The sequence below is a fragment of the Lissotriton helveticus genome, chromosome 7 (genome assembly GCF_964261635.1).
Source record: "Lissotriton helveticus chromosome 7, aLisHel1.1, whole genome shotgun sequence".
Classification (NCBI taxonomy): Eukaryota; Metazoa; Chordata; class Amphibia; order Caudata; family Salamandridae; genus Lissotriton; species Lissotriton helveticus.
This window is the reverse complement of record NC_136068.1, coordinates 1,287,992,959-1,288,015,656: the sequence shown is the minus strand read 5'-3', so window position 1 is coordinate 1,288,015,656 and position 22,698 is coordinate 1,287,992,959. Positions and strand designations below refer to the sequence as shown.

General features: G+C 45.1%; 1 protein-coding gene across 3 annotated transcripts in view; it reads right to left on the bottom strand.

Annotated features, from left to right (window-relative positions):
- The window catches only part of LLGL2 (LLGL scribble cell polarity complex component 2), an 876,878-nt gene that overhangs the window by 131,284 nt on the left and 722,896 nt on the right, over positions 1-22,698 (bottom strand). For all 3 annotated transcript variants that reach the window (XM_078654529.1, XM_078654530.1, XM_078654531.1), the window contains one exon: positions 22,089-22,353. In XM_078654529.1, the coding sequence (XP_078510655.1) occupies positions 22,089-22,353 (265 nt within the window). The remainder of the gene's footprint in view (positions 1-22,088; positions 22,354-22,698) is intronic.

The following is a 22,698-nucleotide window of genomic DNA, read 5'->3' as shown; positions in this document are numbered from 1 at the left end:
AATCCTCCCCATCCCCCACGCTGCCCCGGGGACCACCACCTCCCAGGGGCACTAAATATGGAAATGCAGAGGTCCGTTACGGACCCACAAGCCCCGGGGACCAAACAATTCGCCGGGGCTTTGCACTGGTAGGAAGGGGGGCCGCCTGGCCCCCCTCCTGGAGCCCTCTATGGCCCTGGGAACCACCAGCCCCAGCTCCTGAAGTGTCCCGGGTTGCCCACCCACGGGACACTGCTGTTTGCTATGGCAGGGTGGGAGCTCTCGCTTCAATGAAGCAAAGCAGGATTGCTTTTCCACAAGGGGAGCTGCATGTCAGCAGCTCCCCTTGTGGAAAAGCAATGCCGGCTCCCGCAGGAGGCAGGCAGCCGGTGGGACCGTTTGAGCATTCGGGCTCCCCCCACGATCCCCAATGGAGAGGCCAGGCCCCGGGGGATGGGGTCCCCGGAGCCATAATTGGCCTGGGAGGGGGGCCACGAGACCCCTCACAACAAAAAAAATAAAGAAAAAAATAAAGAGGGTGGCCAGGCCCCGATTGGTTGGGGTCACCGGGACCATAATTGGCCTCTGGAGGGGGCCAAGTGGACCCTCCCGTTTAAAAAAAAAAAAGGGTCATGCCCATGGGATGGGGTCACCAGGGCCCCAAAAATAGTAAAAGAAGGGGGGCCACACAGCATATATGCATAAGGAAGGTAATGATAAAAGATTTACTTATTCATGTATTCACTTATATACATGTTAAAAACATAACATAAGGTAAATATCAGCAATATGTGACAGTTCTGGTCACCCAATTCTGGACTTGGGTGAAGAAATGCATATTGACGCAAAAGTTGCTAACTGATATTGCAATCTCAATTTATTGCAGAACTTCAGCAAAGCTTAAATCAGGAAACAAGTATGACGTGTGGCTGCATAATTTGGGTTGCTATGGTTCACTGCCAATCAAGCTGTTTTAGTATGTTAGTGAACTAATTTGTACTACTTTTATGGAACATCTTCTTTGTCATTATGTTCCTCAGAGGTTTTTTTTTAACTTCCTCACACTAATTTACAAATATTCCAGCTATAAGGTTACGATGAAAGTTTTTTCTTTCTTGTTCATATTGAAAATGTATTTAAAAGAATGCAAAGTTTATCTTAACCACACTTTTGAGAGATGTAAGTGGTGCCTTTTTTTGCCTCTGACTTTTGTTTATCCACTAATAAAATACTAAAAATGCAGATAGAGGAAGGAGGATTGCGTTATATGCAAGTATCTTTTCCTTCTCAATCACAAGATTTTCATTAGTGTACATAAATACTCGATGTAACAGCACACTCATCTCTTAAAAAAAGGTCACAGAGGCATAAAGAAGAGTAGCTTCAGAAATATGCCAATATGACAACATACCAAAGACAAATGCATTGTTAAAAGGTCAAGGCAAATTATTGCCAGTGTTTTAGCCAGATTGAGAAAAAAGATAGCCTAAATTCTGAATTCAGAAACGGAAGAACGTTGTAATGGCAATTAAGGGAAATATTGGCTTTCGAGGTCTGCAAAATGCAATGGTGTTTTTGCCAACCACAATGGTTACTTTAACCCGGATGTAATCCAAATTAAAAAAAAATCTAAACTGGAATTGATGCTTCTTCAAGGCTCAGTAATATCCCCGTTGTATTTTTATTTTTACTATCACTTATTGGGAATAAAGGACGGCTCAAATACTGAGGATGTGAGGAAGTACAATCTTCATTCAATCCTCTAGCAATGTTGAGTCAAGATTAGAAGAACTAAAGACTTAATACGTTGGTAATCCAACTAACAATTCTACGGACGAAAAGAATACACCAGCAACAATACATTCCAACAAGGACTCTTAGAGTCTATCAGACACATTTAAGTGGCTGAAGAATAGAATATAGCAAATAGATGTACAATTCAGAAAAACAGAGCGCTATCAGGAATGCAGATACAAAGTAAGCAACCAAGAGTATCTGATTACCACTTGGATATGCTGCTCTCTTGCTCTCTTGTGGCATGGCCTTTTTTTGGAGTACCTGTCCTGTGGAATGGTCTGCTAAGGGCATGGCCTTCTGAGGCAGTGTGTTTCTTGTGGCAGACTAGCTCCCCCAAAAGCATGGTTTTTCAGATGTGTTTTAACTAATGATATGCTCTTGCTTAATGGTTGCTACACCTGGTACCAGACACTAGCACTCTGCACTACCAACTTTTGGATTAATAGCCACTCATTGTTTTGATTTTGCAGGCAGCCAGTATCTTTTAAGGTGGCATATCATATGTTGGATTGCATCATGAGCATTCTGTTAAGACAAGTACATGGTGCAAAGCCTAACACCATCTATCCTATTAGCATAATTCTTCACATGGCTCAGGAAAAATCACTTATCCGCACCCTCTCCATTGCGAGGTCATCCCTCTATGTTATGGGCCCCTGCCTAACCTATGTGATCTCCTTTTGGAGTCCTTGGTCTATGCCTTTATTGACACAGGTGTGATTTCTTGACATTGTAATGCACACAAAAATGGTAATGGAACATGCTGGTCAGTGTGTACTCTTTTCAAATGCACTTCCAGCCTGAAACCAGTTGCAGCTGCCACAAGCCCATACAGTAGGTTTCCTGCGGTCCAGTGAACCTACCAATTCCACATCCCAGTGTTGTTATTGGTCTTCAGGGCAAAGGGACAGATACAGAGTTCTGATCTGCAAACCACCCTTACTAGTCCAAACTGTTTCTACTCTTGGTTTTGGAGCCCAAGTAAACTGAACAACAAAAAGATGTGCTTTCTCCAGGTTTGAAGGAGCATGTTAACTTTTGAACAAAGCAGATATGTGATTTGCGTTGGTCGGCATATGTGATTTGCGTTGGTCCCAGCCTTTAGTACCTGAGAAACCTATGTGAAGGCTTCTTCGGTTCAGTATTAGGTAGATGTGAGGAGGCCCCAAAGGCACACCTGTGTTGGTTGGTAAGAAATCCCACCATAAGTGGAACCTTTACTAGGTTGCCACTCTTACTCTGGAGTGGGCCTAAGTCAGGGAATTTTCTATAAACCCTTGGTGCAATGACCCAAAGAGAGACAAAGAGCTCACCTTACTGCACCAGGAGCTGGTGAATGCTTGCTAGGATAAGCTGACCTGATTGCAGGAGGACCTACAGAAGGCCGAGATGAGTAAATAATTTTGAATGAAGGACGTTCAATGAACAAACCAGTCACAATACCCATCGGCTCAGCTGGTCACAACATACTAGATCCTGCAGTTCTTTTCGCGAAGTGTTTCAGTATCATTACCTTCCCAGACCCATAATGACTGGAAGACAAGTCGCCTGCACAACCCAAACGTGGGGACCATTTCTGGTGGCTGGAGGAAGTTGTACTGAGGCAGGGACCAGCTGAATTATCATTCTATCCCATAGGTCTAGATGAATCATTATATGAAGTTGCCAGCTTCCAGCTGGAAGTGGTGAAGCCACTGGTCTCAAAGGATGCATGGATCTTGTAGGTGCCTGTGCCATGTTATTGTGGGAGTTGGAAACTCAACACCTGGGGCTTCTGACAACTTCGATATATACGTGTGGTGTCAAGTTTGGACCATTACAAGGGCTTGGTCAATAAGAGCCACATGGATAAGTTACTTACCTGTAATCCTAGTTCTCTTCCAGGGGTATCCTCATCAAAGTCATAAGCACTGAATATTCCCGCCCATGTGCGGGACCCCGGAAACAATATAAAAATATATATGTATAAAACACATATATCTCGCTCCACATATATGTATGTACATATATCATTTTTCTCACATCAATGCAGCCCCAAAACTGAGGCTAAACAATGCAAACACATATACATGAACTGCAATTAGTAAGGAATCAAAAAACACATTAGGTCAAAAAATCCTTGAACTTTGTGTTTTAATGAGTCAAACCACTCATAAATCCTGAAAATTGCTTATAAATAGACATTGTTAGCCCTCAGGCTGCATTGCAAAACAATATCATAGAAAATGAAACCATTTTCACAATAACTGGCACCGTGCCTTTAAGGCAGCCATGACCCCAGGCTTCCCATCATGCCTCAGGGGTGACAGTTAGGTCAGTTGTTCTTTGCATAACCCTGAAGACAGGGCTCAACCACAAGATTGAAAACAAAACAGTACCAAATCTCATTTACCTGGGGAGGCGGGTGGGTTGCTTATGACTTTGATGAGGATACCCCTGGAAGAGAACTAGGATTACAGGTAAGTAACTTATCCTTCTCTTCCAGGGGATCCTCATCAATAGTCATAAGCACTGAATAGAATAGCAAGCCCATCAACCACCTGCAGGTAAATGAGAAGTACATGACCCAACCAATCATAACAGCCAAAAGAAATTCTAGCTGTTAAACAGATTCCTCAGGGAGGCCTGGCCCACCTGGGTATCTGCTCTCGTGTCAGAATCTAGACAGTAATGTCTGGTAAATGTATGGACAGACCTCCAGGTCGCCGCTTTACAAATCTCAGACATGGGCACATCCTGCAGGTAAGCCGCCGTGGCTGCTCTACCTCTAGTAGAATGCGCCTTAGGGGAACCCCCTAAAGTCTTCTGTGCCAATTGGTAAGCAAGCTTGATACACGAAACGATCCACCTGGAGATAGAACGTTTCGAGGCTGCATGACCAGTCCTGATCGAACCGTAGTTAACAAACAATTGATCAGAATGTCGAATAGACTTGGACCTGTCCAGATAGAACTTTAAAACCCTTTTCAGGTCCAGAGAGTGTAATGCCCTCTCAGCTGGAGTAGAGGGATTAGGAAAGAAAGTGGGTAAAGAGATAGACTGATTGACATGAAAATCTGATACCACTTTAGGCAGGAAAGAAGGATGCGTTCTAAGCACCACTCTGTTCAGATGAAAAACCGTATACGGTTCTTTAGTACATAGGGCCTGAATTTCGCTCACCCTACGGGCTGACGTAATCGCTATCAAAAAAGCCGCTTTCCAGGAAATATGCTGTAAAGAAGCTTTATGAATAGGCTCAAAAGGTGAACCCATCAATTTTGATAGGACTAGGTTCAGCTCCCAAGGCGGAGCAGGAGGCCGAACAGGAGGATACACTTTCTTTAGACCCTGCAGGAAATCTTTTACTGCAGGAAGCTGAAAAAAAGAAGTTTGTGAAGGTGATCGCCTATAAGCTGTAATAGCGGCCAAATGCACCTTAATGGAGTTAAACTTCAAACCTGCTTTAGTCAGGTACAACAAGTATGGGAGAACTGCTTCTTCCTGACTTTTTACCGGATTGTGACCATTCTGCATGCACCACATATAGAATCTCTTCCACTTGCATGCATACGAATGTCTAGTGGAAGGGCGTCGTGCTTCTTTCAGAATGGCCATGCAGTCCTGTGGCAGCCCTAGATGGCCGTACTGTATGACCTCAGGAGCCAAGCTGCCAAGTTCAGTGACGGAAGGTTGGGATGGTGAATCCTCCCGTTCATCTTCGACAACAGGTCCTGCCTGCATGGAAGCCTCTTGTGAGGAGACACTGATAGGTGAAGTAGGTCTGTGTACCACCATTGTCTCGGCCAGTCTGGGGCAATCAGGATCATCGTTGTGCACGAGTGGTTCAGCTTGCTCACCACCTTCGGGATCAGCGGAAGGGGTGGGAAGGCGTACACAAACAGCCCCGACCAGTCCATTAACAGAGCATTCCCTCTCGTTCCTGGTCGATAGAACCTGGAGGCGAAGCTTGGGCATTTGGTGTTTGTCGTCGTCTGCGAAGAGATCTATTGAAGGACGACCCCAAGACTGGAAAATGTCGTCTAGCACTTCGTCGTTGAGAACCCAGTCTTCTCTGTCTTCGAAGTGCCGACTTAGAGCGTCCGCCCTCACGTTCTGCTCTCCTGGGAGGTGGACTGACTGAACAGACAACTTGCGAGCTAGAAGCCAATGCCAGATGCGCTGAGCTTCCAGAGACAGAGTCCTTGAGCGTGTTCCTCCCTGCTTGTTTAAATAGTACATCGTGGTGGTGTTGTCCGTCTGTACTAGAATCATTTTCTCCTGAAGCGAGGGAAGGAACGCTTTGAGAGCCAGGTGAACCGCTCTCAACTCCAGCAAGTTGATATGATAAGTGCTTTCCTTGGGAGACCACAGACCCTGCACTTGTAGGGGTCCCATGTGCGCTCCCCATCCTTGCAATGATGCATCTGTGATGATCGTTTGTGTTGGAGGCGGTTGATAGAAGAGAACCCCCATCTGCATGTTCTGTCTCTTTGTCCACCACTGGAGGGAAGATTGAGCAACCTCCGACAAAGTGATCCGATCGTCCCACTGATCTGAGTGTTGGTCCCATTTGTCCTCCAGATCCTGCTGAAGAGGACGCATCCGAAGTCTGGCGTTCGGCACTAGGAAGATGCAGGAAGCCATCGACCCCAAGAGCGAGGCTATCTTCCGCACCTTCTGGGACCTGTGGAGAAGAACTTGTTGGCACTTGAGGGCTATCGAAAACTGTCTCTCCTCCGAAGGAAACACTTTTCCTACTTCGGAGTCTAGCAGAGCTCCTAGGAAGTGGATCCTCTGAGTTGGTTGTGATACAGACTTGTTGAAATTGACATGTAGACCTAGACGTTGACAAAGTTCTATGCATGTCTTGAATTGATTCCTTACATTGCCTGGAGTTGGACCTTTCAACAGCCAATCGTCTAAGTATGGGTATACGAAGACTCCCCTGCGGCGTAGAGCTGCCGCCACCACTGCGACACACTTGGTGAACACTCTGGGAGCCGACTTCAACCCAAACGGGAGGACTTTGAACTGGTAGTGAGAGGTCCCCACCCGGAACCGAAGGAATCTTCTGTGATCTTGCCGTATTGGAATATGGAAGTACGCATCTTGAAGGTCCATCGAACACATCCAATCCCCCTGCCTGAGATGTGGATATATCTGATGAAGCGCCAACATGCGAAACTTTTCTTTTCGTACATGCAGATTGAGTGTTCTCAAGTCCAGAATGGGCCTGTATTCTTCCTTCTGGCCCTTTTTTCTGACCAGAAAATACCTCGAGTACACTCCTTTCCCCCTTTGGGACACCGGAACTCTCTCGATGGCTTCTTTCTCGAGGAGTGTAGCTACTTCTGCTTTTAACCTTTGTAGCTGGTGACTTGATGTTGACATCGGGGAAACGTGCGGAGGTAGACGATGGAAACGAAGACAGTACCCATTCTGCAGCATAGACAACACCCATTGATCTTTGGTGATGGCCTGCCACTCTGTCCTGTGATGCGCAATGCTTCCCCCCACTGGAGTGGGTAACGGCGCTGGGGGAAGTGAAGACTCATTGCTTCTGCTGCGCTTTATTGAAGTTGTTGCCTTGGCGCTGATTTCCATTTCCCTTGGAATTGCCCTTGCCTTTGTACTGTGTCTTTTGCTGGCCCTGCTGGTTCTGGCCTTTCTGCCATTGAGGGGTTTGAACCCTCTGCTTCGAATAACCCTTGTTGTTCGAACGGAATTTCTTCTTAAATTCCTTTTTCTTCTCGAGTCCCACCGCTTTGAGAGTGTCCAACTCGGTCTTCATCCGCTGCATTTCCTCATCCGCACTTGCCCCAAAGAGAGATGTGCCTGAAAAAGGAAGGTTCAGGATTCTTGCTTGAGCCTCCGGTTTTAATGCTGTGAGGCGTAACCAAGATGTTCTCCTTGCTGTAACTCCGTGCACATAGCCATGTGCCGCCAGAGTTACCCCATCTGCTGCCGATCCTATAATCTGGTTGGAGACTTGACTGCCCTCCATCAGAACCTCCTCAAAGTCCTTTCTGTCTTCTTCAGGGAGCTTTGCGGTAAATCTCTGAAGTGAGTCCCACAGAGACCTGTCATACCTGCCGAGCAGGGCTTCCGCGTTAGAAACCTTGAGGAAAGAGGCTGAGGTGTTACACACCCTTCTCCCCCATGAGTCCTGCACCTTGCTATCCTTATCCGGAGGTACCGTGGATGAGGAAGCCACCGCATTGGATTTTCTTGCCGCCGTAATGATCACTGAATCTGGCGGGGGATCAGCTTTGAGGAACAGAGGATCCTCTTCCGGAGGACGATACTTTTTGAGAATCCTCGCTGGAACGGACTTCACCGTTGCCGGAGTGAGGAAGACTTCATTCACATGTTCCATTATACCCGGAACCAACGGCAACAACGGTTTGGGTGCTGATCTATGTTGCAGGGTTTCGAATATGACAGTCGTCTTGACTTGTGGAGCTGTCATCGGTACTCCCAGTTTCAGGGCTCCCCTGCCCAAGATATCTTGGAACGAGAAAATATCCTCAGTTGGAGACACTCTTGAGCGTGGACTGTTAGTAAGAGTCGGGGAGTAATCCCTGTGAGATCGTGTTCTCGACGAACTTGAAGAACTACTTGTCCTCCTGGGCCTAGTTCTTCTGCTAGAACGCGTCTTGGAACGAGATCTCTCTCTGTGACGAGAATGTCTCTTGCTTGAGTGTTTAGAACGAGACCTTTCTCTGCGAAGAGGTTGGTCTCGATATCGCTTTAGGCGCTCCGCCGTCTCCTTGTCCTCTGCCCAGTGGTGAAGAGGTCTATTCCACCTTGGGGAAAGATGAACAGAAGGAGACTTGTGGATGGGATCCTTCTCAGGTGTACGCGACCGTTGAGGTCGTTCTGTTCGATCCTGTTGCGATCTTGCAGGGGATTCGGACCTCCCCCTATTAGATGCGCCGCTCCGTCCATCCGAGGATCTGCCACTCCGAGATGATGAGGATGATGAGGAAAGACTCACCAGAGATCCAGAGGGAGACCTTGAGCGAGATCTTTCTTCTGCAAGTCTCTGTCTCTTGGCGGGGGGATCCTGCACTGGTGATTGTTCCACCTCCGCAGCCGATGCTGAACCTGGAGAACCCAACTGTGGCTCTAGGGCATGAGTCTGGACTAGCAAGGCACTTCCCTTGTCCCGAACCACCTCCTTTGATTTTGTAGGAGTAAAGTTCTTTGTTTGCGAAGAACTTCTCTCCCTGGATCTTTGTTGATCCCTCGACGGTGGTTGTATCGACGCCGAGCGCCGAGCAGGAAGACGCTCCCTCGACGTCGACCGTGATTTCTCCGTCGACCTCGGGTGGCCATGGCTGACCTTCGACGTTGAAGGCTGTCTGCTCGACGTCGATGGAGGCTGTTTCGACGCCGATCGCCGTTGACTTGATGGCGACTGGGCGTGCCTCGACTCCAAATGCCGCTCCGACGTCGAACGCTCTCGTCCAGGCGTCGACGTTGGCTGCATCGACGTCGACCGATGATGTGTCGACAGAGGCTCCCTCGACGTCGAACGACCATGGCTAGTCGTCGACGGAGGATGGCTCGACGTCGAGCGTCGATGGACCGACGTCGACGGAGAATGCCTCGGCGTCACAGCATGACGATGCTGTTTCGACGTCACACGGCTCGCCGTCGAGCTCTTCCGCTTCGACGGCGACCTGTCCCTCGACGCTGACTGAAGCGGAGGTACCTTCGATGTAGACGCTGAAGACATCTTCTTCGTCGCCGTCGACTGCTTCTCCAACGCCGATCCCGACGTCGAATGTGAACCAGTCGGGGCTCCTCTCGACGTCGACCGCGTCTTCCGACTTTTCTGCTTCTTGGGAGATCTTCCTCTCTCAGAAAGCCCATAAGCTCTAATCCTCTCTCGATCCTTAAGAGTCACCAGGGTCCTGACTGAAGGAGCCGGAAAGAACAACTGACCTAACTGTCACCCCTGAGGCATGATGGGAAGCCTGGGGTCATGGCTGCCTTAAAGGCACGGTGCCAGTTATTGTGAAAATGGTTTCATTTTCTATGATATTGTTTTGCAATGCAGCCTGAGGGCTAACAATGTCTATTTATAAGCAATTTTCAGGATTTATGAGTGGTTTGACTCATTAAAACACAAAGTTCAAGGATTTTTTGACCTAATGTGTTTTTTGATTCCTTACTAATTGCAGTTCATGTATATGTGTTTGCATTGTTTAGCCTCAGTTTTGGGGCTGCATTGATGTGAGAAAAATGATATATGTACATACATATATGTGGAGCGAGATATATGTGTTTTATACATATATATTTTTATATTGTTTCCGGGGTCCCGCACATGGGCGGGAATATTCAGTGCTTATGACTTTGATGAGGATCCCCTGGAAGAGAACTGTATCTTCAGCCCAAACTTGGTACGTTATAATGATCCCAGTGTCAGCTATTGCACAGCCTCAAAAGCAGCACATATAGTACATGTGACACTGAAATTATTATAGTGCTGTGCCACCGCCCACTAGAAGAGATTACAGCATGGAGAAAATGGTAAAATAGAGAACTGGAACCAATTAATTGCCTGGTCATGTGACCTAGCCACAGTGACATCTTAAAGAATTGTGCCCGATGATATATATATATATATATATATATAAAACAATTTTAAGACCCTTATTTGGAACAACTTTGAATTTATTACCTATTTTGGAACAAGTTTTAATTTATTACCCCTTTTTGCCTCACTCATGTCAGTGTGATTATAAACAATAATGAATTAAATGTTAAACCTTCAGAAATTAGTTAATGCGAAAACCGCAGAAATCTTAAGCTGCCCGGTATCTGCCAGCTACATAGTAAGAAAAAAAAGCTTGAACAAACCTAGTTAAATCTATTTATTTTTTACCATGGATTTAGATTTTTTTTTAATTGCAACATTTTATGTGTGCTACCTATTGAAGGAAAAACATGCTAAGGGTAACTTGTTAGACGTTTAGTAGACCGGTGCATATTATTTGCTTGGGAAATTCTGTTTATTGGAATTCTACAAAATTACAAACCAAATTAAAGCATAATAGGAACTTTGTCAATGATCATGCACATTGTATAGCAACACCTTAGGTCCACTTCGCAGTATGAATATACATGTAGTGTCTCCATGCAAGCAGGTGCTCCATCTATCAGGGGATGACAACCCGCTAATCTGATGCAGCCTCCTATCCCCAAATAAGGACATTCTGTATTAGTCTGAACTGATAATGCTGAAATGGTCTCGCGAAGGACTCCATATTGTTGCATGTTTATTTCGACAACCTCTGGATTTATAAATGGACTCCTGCAATAAAATAGTCCATTCCACATAGCCATGGGGGGGGGGTGGAGCCCCTCTGGATCTTGTATGACTTGCTTTCTCTCACTTAGAAAGACTGCACACAATACCGAACACTATCTTCTGTTCCCAATTACCATCCTACCGCAGAAACATCCCCAATATTGCATTCTTGAGGTGCCTGTCTAACGGTATTCCAATCCCTTGTTCCAATATGTTACATTTAGGGCCAGTATCTTTGGATGTTGAGACAATTCCAAATAAATACAACAGGCAGGTCCACTACTTCTTCTCATCTTCCACCGTCTGGCAGGAGTGTAACATATCCTGTGAAAGTAACATATCTGTGAAAGTATTTCAAATGAATAAGTCTAAACTATAAAGGTATTACCAATTGTTTAGCTGCCATCTTGGCTTCAACCCAGTCTTCTTCTTCTATCTTGCCGCAGTCTGACTCCCACCTCTCCCGCAATGTTTTCATAGCACTGAAATGTTAACCACCATGGTTTGGAACAGGCGGAAGATGGCCTGGATCCCAATTTCTTCCATGGAAAGTTTGGATTCCAGTGGACTGAAATCAGGAAGTGGGTCATGGTGCCCCAAATAAGTCACTAGGGTATACCTCTGTTGCAGATAGAGAAAGAATTGTGACCTATGTAGCTCCTACTCTTTCGTAATTTGTTAGAAGAATAATCTCTAGTTACTAGCCCAGAGGTTGTCCATCTTTGAAATTCCCAGCCTGTACCAGCCCTTAATTCCCTGAAAACCAGAAGATCCTTTTAACAAGAACCACAGCCATACTGTCTTTTCTTCAGTAAAACCCTTATCCCACTCCATTAGTTTCAGTGCTCTAAGACAGCTTTCTATGCGTTTTTATTTTTTATTGAGCAGTGCCATAAGGAAACATCATTTCTTTACATAATATAAAAGAAACAAGAGGAAAAAAACATTTTACACTGAAAGGAAATCCTATCCAAATTAAACAGATAAGATCAACAAAAAAAATGAATAAAAATTCACAGTAAGCAAAAATGATCCCAACCCTTAAAAATGTCTTTGTTGCCCCCACCCGCTTCGCATACGCCTCTTCAAAACATTTTGTTTGTTTAATTTTACTCATCCATTTCTCAAACAGCGGTATTGTCCCTGATCTCCAGTTTTGTAAGATCAATAAACGAGCAACTAACCTCCTGATTGCAAGAAAACGCCCCTGGGAGTCAGAGAGAATCATCTCCTTGCTACCTATACCAAACATAGCAGCTTCTGGAGAGGGTTATACGTTTGCCCAATCGCACCACTAAAAAATAGAAATATTTGTTCCCAAAAAACTTGTAGCTTTGGGCAGGAAAAGAAAATATGATGCCATCCCCCTGCTGCTAAAGTATCACAACGAAAGCAATTATTAAGCACCTCTGGATACATTTTATTTACTGCTTCTGGAGTATAATACACCATCCAATTGGCAAAGAATGCCACTTTTTTATAATTAGCAGCTCTCAGAGCCTTATTACCTAGAGATGAGATCCTTTGCCATTCCTGATAGGAGAAAACACATTGTGTATGTGCCTCGACTTTCTCCAGCATCTTTAATACCAAAGGGGATTCATCCTGATGATTCAGTATACGGTACCAGTTACCCACTCCAGTTAATCTCGCAGCGTAAAGTGTAGAAGTAATTTTGCCAGGGGGGATGCTGTAAATGAAGTTATACTTTAAAAAAAATTAATAATTTGAATAAATAAAAAAAAGTTTATTTGAACCCAAGCATCTAGCCTGGGCTTCCTCCCAAGTATTTACCCTGCCATAAATACCTAAATAACTCAGGACCCCCAAACCGGAGTTATTCAATTTTTTCAGTTGAGCAGAGTGCATATATAATCCTAAAACACGACACTCAGTTAATTTAAGCGAAAAAAACCCCCAGAAAAATCTTTTTGTTTGAAAACCATACGTAAGCGATTTGAGAAGTCTACTAAAGTCTTATAGTGAGTTTTTGGGGGAAATTTTGAAGTCTTTAAAAAAGTCGGAAGTTGTGTTCCGGCCTCTTGGATCATCTTACTGATGAAAAAGTTATCTGACTGATAAGGTTTAGATAATAAACATGCTATATAATCAAATAGTGCTGCTTCATAATATAATTGAATATTCAGTAGTGAAAGCCCCCCCAACGTAATGTCTAATTGCAGAATTGGGAGCTTCACTCTAGCAATCTTTTTATTCCACACAAAAGTTCTAATCATAATATACATTCATTTAAAAAAACTAACGTTGACTTTAATCGGGATATTTATAAAGAAGAAAATCAAAAGGGGTAAAATAGACATCTTAATTAATGCCACTCGTCCTATCAACGTCGGGGGAAGATTAGACCATTTATTCAAAAGATTAAAAATCTTAATACTAGTGGTTTCCTAATTATTCTTAAATAAATCCCCATAATGTGCTGTAACGTACATCCCTAAATATCTGACAGGATCAGTTTTCACTGCCTGATATTTTAATTCTTCCGGCAGACATGCCAACCCAGAATCAAAATCTCTGTTTTAGAAGGATTTATTTTATAGCCCCCTATTTGTTCAAACTTGCGAAATTCTGCCAATGTAGACTGTATATTTAATTTTTCCGGATCAAAATATAAAATGGCGTCATCAGCAAAGAGTTTTAGTTTTGCCATCCCTTAAGGGGCTCTAATATTACTGTTCGTGCGTATTCTAATCGCGAGGAGTTCAATAAAAAAAGTGAACAAAAGAGGTGATGAAGGGTAACCTTGCCTAGTTCCACGATTTATCTTCATTAGACCGGCTTGATCCACGTTACTTATAATCTGAGCCTGTGCCCCCTCATAAATATTTTTAATCATAGTTATTACAAGTGATAGATAGCCAAACCTAGAAAGTGCATAAAATAATGAGTCCCAATTAACTAAATCAAAGGCTTTTTCCGCGTCTACCATCACAATACAGGCAGGGGTCCTATTCACATTAAAAAAAAATCGAGAGCTTGGGTCAAAAAGCGGATATTAGTTGACATAATTCTGCCCGCGATAAACCCAGTCTGATTGCCATGGATCACTTCCTTAGCTGCAGGGGTCAGACACAGTATATATAAACAGGGGTCCCAGACAAAACACAACAGATTAATGGATTCACAGTGTTTAAGTTAAATTAATTCAAAAAGATCGAATCAGGGTGCAAGGTGTTTTTATTTTCACCGCACCTGTTCTAAATATTCAATAGTTCATTAGTCAAAAGGTAAATATATACACAATATACACAAATTCATTGCGCCCACGGGGGAGAAGGGAAAGTGCAAGGGAAATGATACACATTTATGATAGTTCAACATTAAGAAATCATAGATCCCCATACGAGAGGTCAAATGCAGTGTATAAACATCAGAGTAAATTTCAAAACGGAATCTCCTGTTCAGCTATAACCATTAAACTGTTCTGTAGGAGTTCAAGTTAGTAGAGAAAGTCTACGTTTCGACCCATAGGATGTAGGACGATCGATCCTTACTACGCGGGTCTTCGTCAGGACGTGAGGGAAGGGGAAGGAAGGTGGGGCTGTTCCTAAAGACAAAACAGTGAAACACGAATTTAAAAAGGTCTCTGAACAGAGTCCTTGAACATTAGATACCGGTATACTACAGGAGAATGGAAATTATAATTAAACTTAAAGTTAAAGGTGATTAACAAGGAGGTGTTACTGGTGGCAAACCCTTAGGTTATACGAAATTACCTGCTGAGGAATCAAATGGTGACCTGAGAAAACGTGGTCCTTGCCATCGCTGTACGTATTAGTAGAAGTAGCTGTATCTAAGAACCATAATAGAAATAATAATAAAGGCGCCAATCAATTTGTATCTTCGCCGTAAAACAGTCATTCTACTTTGGAATACACACACTAAATGGCCTACCTCTGCCGTAATCCAGGTTGGGCTCGCAGATTTAATTTATTCTATTACTCTCCACCATCAAAGCGGGGGAGTTAATCGTATTCCAGTTCAAAAAACGTGAGAAAACGTGGTCCTTGCCATCGCTGTACGTATTAGTAGAAGTAGCTGTATCTAAGAACCATAATAGAAATAATAATTAAGGCGCCAATCAATTTGTATCTTCGCCGTAAAAAAGTCATTCTACTTTGGAATACACACACTAAATGGCCTACCTCTGCCGTAATCCAGGTTGGGCTCGAAGATTCAATTTATTCTATTACTCTCCACCATCAAAGCGGGGGAATTAATCATATTCCAGTTCAAAAAACGTCATTTTACCCTTCGGCATATCTGTAAGGGCAAATTATAAGGAGCCGAGTCAGATGTTAAGAAAACTAGCGGCTAGATCAAAGGGAGGGGAGTAACAGACGTCTACAGACAACGCCTAGTTAGAGACTCACCCGATCTGAATTGGAAGGGTTGGGCAGCGTGCGGGCCAGCGTCTTCCCCGTCGGCGGACAAACAGGAAATGTTGCCTTGGTAACCCAAAGGGTTTACTCACACCGCATGAAGAAAGACTGGCGTTACTATAGCTACACAGAACGCAGTCGGGATACACTGATGTGGGAAAAAAGACTAATATTGCAAAATCCGCATAGGAGCTAAGAAATAATAAATAAATACAATTCGGCAATGTTCTCCAACAAGTTGTTAAAATGCACCAATAGCTAAATGATAAAGTTTGAAAGAGCAAACGGTCAGCTTAAAAAGTTACACATATTTGCGCGGACCTACCGAGACACAGGGCGGTCAAGGCGCACATTGGAGCACGAGACATGTTATCTTATCGATAGTATATTATTAAGCAAAAACAATGCGCGGACCTACCAAGCATGGTGGTCTAAGGTGCGGTATCACAGCACAGTTACATATCCATCAGAGGGTGATTGAAGACCAAATGGATAACAACCACCAATGCTATATACCGATCTGTCCAGAATACACATTTGAGGTGTATCAAAAAGAAGACAAGTAATGTAATTCAGCACGGGCATATCAAAAGACATAATTCACACAGAGTCTCTGTTAAGGAAAAACCACTCTCCGTGTCACAAAATCGGCGTGAACCTACCACATGGTGGTTAAGACGCGTAAATGATTTAGAGGGTGGCCATCTGGGCAAAACTACTCTCAGACTCATTGAGACCCCTACGTACTGAATCAAAAAACCGGATCCATTTGATTTCTCTGACGTTGAGGATGGGTTCTATACTGCCACCCCTTGGACCCAATCTCACTTGTTCTAGGATGGTCCACTTAAGGCTTTCCGGGGGATGGTCAAGGTTTTTGCAGTGGTCTACCAGAGGAGCTCCCTCAACCTTACATCTTATGCGACTGCAGTGTTGCAAGAAACGTACTTTGGCTCGCTGTTGTGTCTGGCCAATATATATTAAATCGCAGGGGCAAACTATGCAGTAGATTACATCAGATGAATTACAATTGGTATGCGATTTTAGTATCACTTGATGTTGTCCGTGGGAAAAGATTTTAGTCTGGATTGTTGCTGCACAGGCTTTGCAGGAGCCACAACGGTAGTGACCCACAATGGGGGGTAGGTTCCACATGGATGTTATAGATGGTTCCTTAGGGGTCATCAGGAATGAGCACACCACGTGGTCGCGAATGTTCTTCGCCTTTTTAAATGCGTGAAGTGGTGGGTGGCTGCAGTCGAGATCCTCAGAGATCAAGTGCCAATACTTATTGATGATTTTCTTTATGGCATTACTTTGTGTGGAAAAAGTGGTTACACAGATGATGCGTTGTTCATTGTTGTTCCGTTGAGACCCAGATTGCAGTAGGGGTTCCCTTGGGTTATGCCATGCTCTTTTTCTGGCTTTTTTGACCAGTCGCCTCGGGTATCCTCGTTCAAGCAAGCGTTCCGTCAGAATTGTTGCTTGCTCCATATAGTCATCTTTTTTACTGCAATTACGGCGAATCCGTAAAAATTGACCAAAGGGCAAGTTGTCACGGAGTCCCCTTGGGTGATGACTTGAGTATAGAAGTAGAGAATTTCTCTCCGCAGGCTTCCTGAAGAGGGTGGTTTGTAGGATCTCATTCTCCACAAAGATAGTTAAATCCAAAAAGTCAATTGATTTTTTGTCATAGTGGATAGTGAATTGTATGTCAGAAGTTCTACCATTTAGCCAGTTGAAAAAGGTTAAGATATCTTCTTCATTACCAGTCCAGATACAAATGATATCATCTATGTATCTCATCCACATATTTATTTTGGATCTGAAGGGGTTGGCATCGTTGAGTATGAACACGTCTTCATACATGGACATGAAGATTATGGCCAGGTCTGGAGCAAATGCTGTTGAACTATCATAAATGTGTATCATTTCCCTTGCACTTTCCCTTCTCCCCCGTGGGCGCAATGAATTTGTGTATATTGTGTATATATTTACCTTTTGACTAATGAACTATTGAATATTTAGAACAGGTGCGGTGAAAATAAAAACACCTTGCACCCTGATTCGATCTTTTTGAATTAATTTAACTTAAACACTGTGAATCCATTAATCTGTTGTGTTTTGTCTGGGACCCCTGTTTATATATACTGTCCAATTACCCAGGTCCCACTGACTATATGGGTCCAACCCCTAGATTTATAATATAATAGGGGTCAGACACAGGGCCCAAATCTTCATACATTTTTTATAATCTGTGTTCAATAAGCTAATTGGACTATAGGAATTCAAATTGTTAGATGGTTTACCTTTTTTCACGAAGCTAACTACTATCGCTTTTTTTAATTCTAAAGGTACTACTCCGCCTATTTTATTATAATCAAATAATTTAACCAAAAAAGGGGTCAACTCTTTCATAAAGCATTTATATATTTCACTTGGGAGCCCGTCCGCACCACAAGCTTTTGCTCCCGCCAGTATCCGTTATTGTTATTACAGAGTGAATAAGTAAAGGACTCTCGGCTCCATATAGCCAGAAACAAGGGGCAGACCCCAAAATGACACCCTTTCAAGTCGCAAGGCAGGGTCATCCACGGCACCAACACCTCCATCATATGGTGATTTAATGCATTTCTTGTGCGACACTCTCAGGGGAACCCAACACCCATACAAAGTTATTTACACATACCTGTAAGCTTACAGAACCAATGTGGGGCTATTCTGTATGGGTAGTGTTGAAGAACAAAGAGCAGCTGTGGCAAGGCCACATATTTAATTAATGCAATACGTCTCAGCTGACAAGTTATTTACCTTCTGTAATGTCTTATCTGGTAGAGACTTTTTCTAGCAGCACATTCCTTACCTTTGAATTTCCCAGGCGTCAGACTGGATCCGGAAGATTTTTCTGCGAGCAATACCCCTGATAGGGGAAGACTGGCACCCCAGATCTCTGCAGATGAGCTGCGACCACTGCCATCACCTTGGTGAACACCCAAAGGGCGCTGGTAAGGCCAAAAGGGAGCAGTGTGAACTGAACGTGTTGGTGGCCCATCTTGAATTGCAGGTAACGCCTGTAGGCAGGTAGGACCGGCATGTGAAAATATGCATCCTGAAAATCCAACGCTACCATCCAGTCTCCTGGGTCCAGTGCAGACAATGTGAGCATCTTGAATTTCTCCTTTTTGAGGAAGTGGTTGAGAGCCAGGAGGCCCCTGTCCTTTTTGGGACCAGAAAGTAGTGGCAATAGGAACCACAGCATACTTCTGGTGCCGGAACCCTTTTTATTTCTTCCTTGGCCAATAGAGCCCTCACTTCCTCTTGGAGCAGAAGTAGATGATCTTCCGCCAGCCAGTCGAAGGATGGAGGCATGGAGGGAGGGGTGGTCTCGAAGGGGAGGAAGTAGCCCCTTCGGATCGTCTGGAGAACAAACCTGTCCGGTGGATCCTGCCACCAACTAGACACCCATGTTCTTGAAGGGCAAGACTAGGAGGGGTCCCAGGGGGGTAGTGGCTTGACCGGACCTCTGGCTACCCGACCCACAGGGTCAGGATGAACCACACCCATATCTTCATAGGGGTTGTGGAACTTGTGCAGCTCGGTGACTGGGGTAGAGCTGGTGCAGTTGAAAGCCCCTTCAGTAGCCACAAAAGGAGCAAAAGACAGACTCGGGACGGAAGGCAGCTGAGAGGCCCAAGGACTTGGCTGTAGCCTGTGAGTCCTTAAAGCGTTCCAATGCCTTGTCTGCTTCGTCTCCGAAGAGACGGGTGCCATCAAAGGGCATGTCCATGAGAGAAGCCTGGACATCCCTTGAAAAGCCAGATGTTCTCAGTAAAGCATGGTGTCTAACCACCAACGTCGTAGAAATCGATCTGCCCGGCGAGTCGGTTGTGTCTAAGCCACATCGTATGGAACTTTGTTGATCTCTCCCATCTGTTATGGCTTGGGAGAGGATGGCCCTGGCCCCCTCTGGGGTCTAAGGCAGCACTTGAGCAACTGTTTCCCACAGAGAGTGAGAATAACCGCCCAATAAGCATACAGTATTCACTGGCTGCAATGCAAGGCTGGCAGAAGAAAATAAATTATTGCGCCAACTGCTCAGCCTCCTGGATTCCTTGTCCGGGGGAGCAGCAGGGAATGCGCCATGGGAGGTAGAGGCTTGGACTACCAAGATGTCTAGGGTGGTGTGTGTGGTCAGGAAGAATGGATCGCCCGGGGAAGGGTGGGGGCGGCGGGGGACTGTCCTGTTCACAGGAGCCCCTATGCTGGATTTGGACCATGTTCCCAGAAGTATGTTTGTTAGGGCTTCATTAAAAGGGAGCAAGAGTTCCAAAGAATAAGCTCCCGGCTGTAGCACCTCTGCCAAAATGTTAATCTTGACCGCCACTGGGGGTAGCTGGTGGTCAAGGACCTCAGCCACCATACGCACCACCAATGAGTAAACGCTTCCTCCTTCATAGACACGGTGGGGGATGAAAACATGCATGTATCTTGAGAGTTATCCACTCTGCTGACTTCACCCAATTCCTCATACCAGTCCATCTCTTGTTCATAAGGCTGGTCTTCTAACGGGTCGCTCCTATTCCTAGCCCTCCATAATAAGGCGTAGGGAACAACCTACGACTTGTTGGTCCTGTCGGCGCCGGAATCTGCATTGGTTGACGTGGCTCCGTGTCATCAGGAATCAGAATAGGGATGGTGCTGATGGAGGGCTTCGGCACAACCGAGGTAGCAGTGGTATGACGTCTGGATCCATCCCCAGATCAATGGGTGGGGCATCTGCACTGGGGCCGGCGCTGCCTGATCCCAGGGGGCCCGAAGGCAAGCAGAGGGTTCAGGCAGCTAATGCGCGTCATAGAACTCCTTATTTGAGCCGGGGTTGCTCTGGCTCCCGATAAAACAGGGAGGCATGGAATCGGCCCAAGCGCAAGTTATGGAGAACAACGCCTTGAATTTTGATGTTCCTCCATTGCGTCAGCCGACAAACGGGAAGAAGTTGAAGCATGCTTTTTTTGTGACTCTTACCGGAGTGCCCGAGGATCTTGGGTCTTGAGTGGGACGAAGAGGACTTGGGACTCTAGGAGCAGGGCTGGGACCTACCTCTAGATCAGGACCAGGATCTCCAAAGAGTTGGGTATGGAATTACCTGCCAGGCTGTGAGCAGCTTCCGGGACCGCCCCCTCAAAGCCTTCAGTGCCATGGCCTGGCAGTCGGAGTGCGACTTGGAGGTGTGGTTGTGCTCCAGACACCACAAGCAGACCAAATGGTGGCCCATCACTAACATGGCACGATGACGAGTCACACAGCTTCCTACAGGACATCCTACACACAAAAAAGGGGTCGACAAAAGATTGAAAAATCCTGTCAAAAAGTGACAGAGGGTAGCTCTCTTCATGGATCAGGGTTTGACTCGTGTTGAAAGAAAAGAACTGAAGTTAGCGCGCGAGGCGGTGCCTTCATAGGTGACGCAGACACCACTCCCAGCGAGGACGTCACTTCCGGTGCAGACAATGTCACACGGAGCCCACAGATGCCATCTACCGGCACGCAGGGGTATTGCTCTATGAAAAATCTTTTGGATCGATCTGACACCTGGGAAACTCAAAGGTAAGAAATCTGCGGCTAGAGGTCTCAATCGGATCTATGTCATAGGTGCAATGTTTCTATTCCAGCTGGTATCAGGGTCCCTAGATGCACACACATCAGTAGCAGAATTGACTACGGCAACACATTGTACGCTGGCATCACCCAGAAACTCAAGAAACTGCAGAACATTTAGAATGCCTCTGCCAGACTTATCAACATCCTCAACATCCCCCGCCACAGCCACATCAACGGCCACCTGAGAGACCCCCGCTGGCTCCTGGTCAACAAAAGATACACCTTCAAGCTCCTCTTACACACCTACAAAGACCTACACAACGCGAGACCTGGGTACCTCAACCAGCACCTCTCATTCCGTGACGCCCACCAGAGACCTCAGCTCCGTCCAACTGGCGGTGGCTATTGTCCCATGTATCCGCAAGACTACAGATGGAGGAAGATCCTTCTCCTACCTTGCAGCAAAGACCTGGAACACACCTCTTTACCTCAGGCAATCATAGTCACTGCCTCACTTCAGGAAGGACCTCAAGACCTGGCTCTTTGACGTAACCACAGCGCCCCTTTGGACTAGCAGCTACACCCTCCCCCAGCGCCTTGAGACCCTTACTGCTGAGTAGTCGTGCTTTACAAGACATCTGATTGATTGATTGATACCTCTTGGCACTAGTCTCCTGGCACTAAGTCTAAAAAAACTGATCGTAAATCCTAATAAGCATACTACATGTTCACTCATCCCCTAATGCTATGCTACAATGCCTTCTGAGTCTCCTTGTCTCATTATTAGCTCTGCTTGCATGCTACCCCAGAATCATGTTCCAATTACTTATTATTCTCAGCTAGCACTGTGGTTCAAAGCCTTTTGGCAGGGATCTTCCAGATTACCACCCTTCAATGACTTAGGAGTTTCCACATTATCAGGTGTTTTTGTCTGCAGGTAGGATAGTTTCATTTAATCATAAGCCATCTTTATCAGTCTGCTGCTTTTGTGATGATTTAGCTGTTACCTTGCCCATATCGGGTGAAAACACAGGAGGCGATGCCGCTGACATCTTCCTTACGAATGCAGCCATAGCGCACCTGAGGCTTGAGGTGTGGAAGTGAAACTATCTGAATATCTCCCAAATTAGTCAGGATGGCTAGGTCATTCTCGCTGTAGTCGTCTGTCTTGTGGCTCCCAAAACTCGCTACAGAAGCCTTACGCACACGGGAGCCTTCCAAGGCTGTGAGTTTCAGTTTCAACTTGGAGCTCACCTTAGGCAGTGTGAATACCTGAAAAACAAGCAAAAAGCATGAGAATCAAAACATCTTTGATAACAAGAGCAATGTAGAGTAAAGGGAGTAAATATTACTTTCCTGTAACAAGGGCTCTCCAGCATGTCCAGCTCATATATATTAACATGCTTGTCTGAAACCCTCTGGTCTTGAAAATAATCTTTGAACATTTTCTTTAGTCTATATATTTAGGCACCAAATTAACACCCCAATACTTAAGATATTAGCACCACGTGTATTAAAGATTGTCCTCCTCTCCTTCTGACACCATTTTCGTTTTCAAAGTATTACTGATGAAGCAAAGCTTCGCATATTTTGCGGCTTGCCGAAGTCAAGAACCTC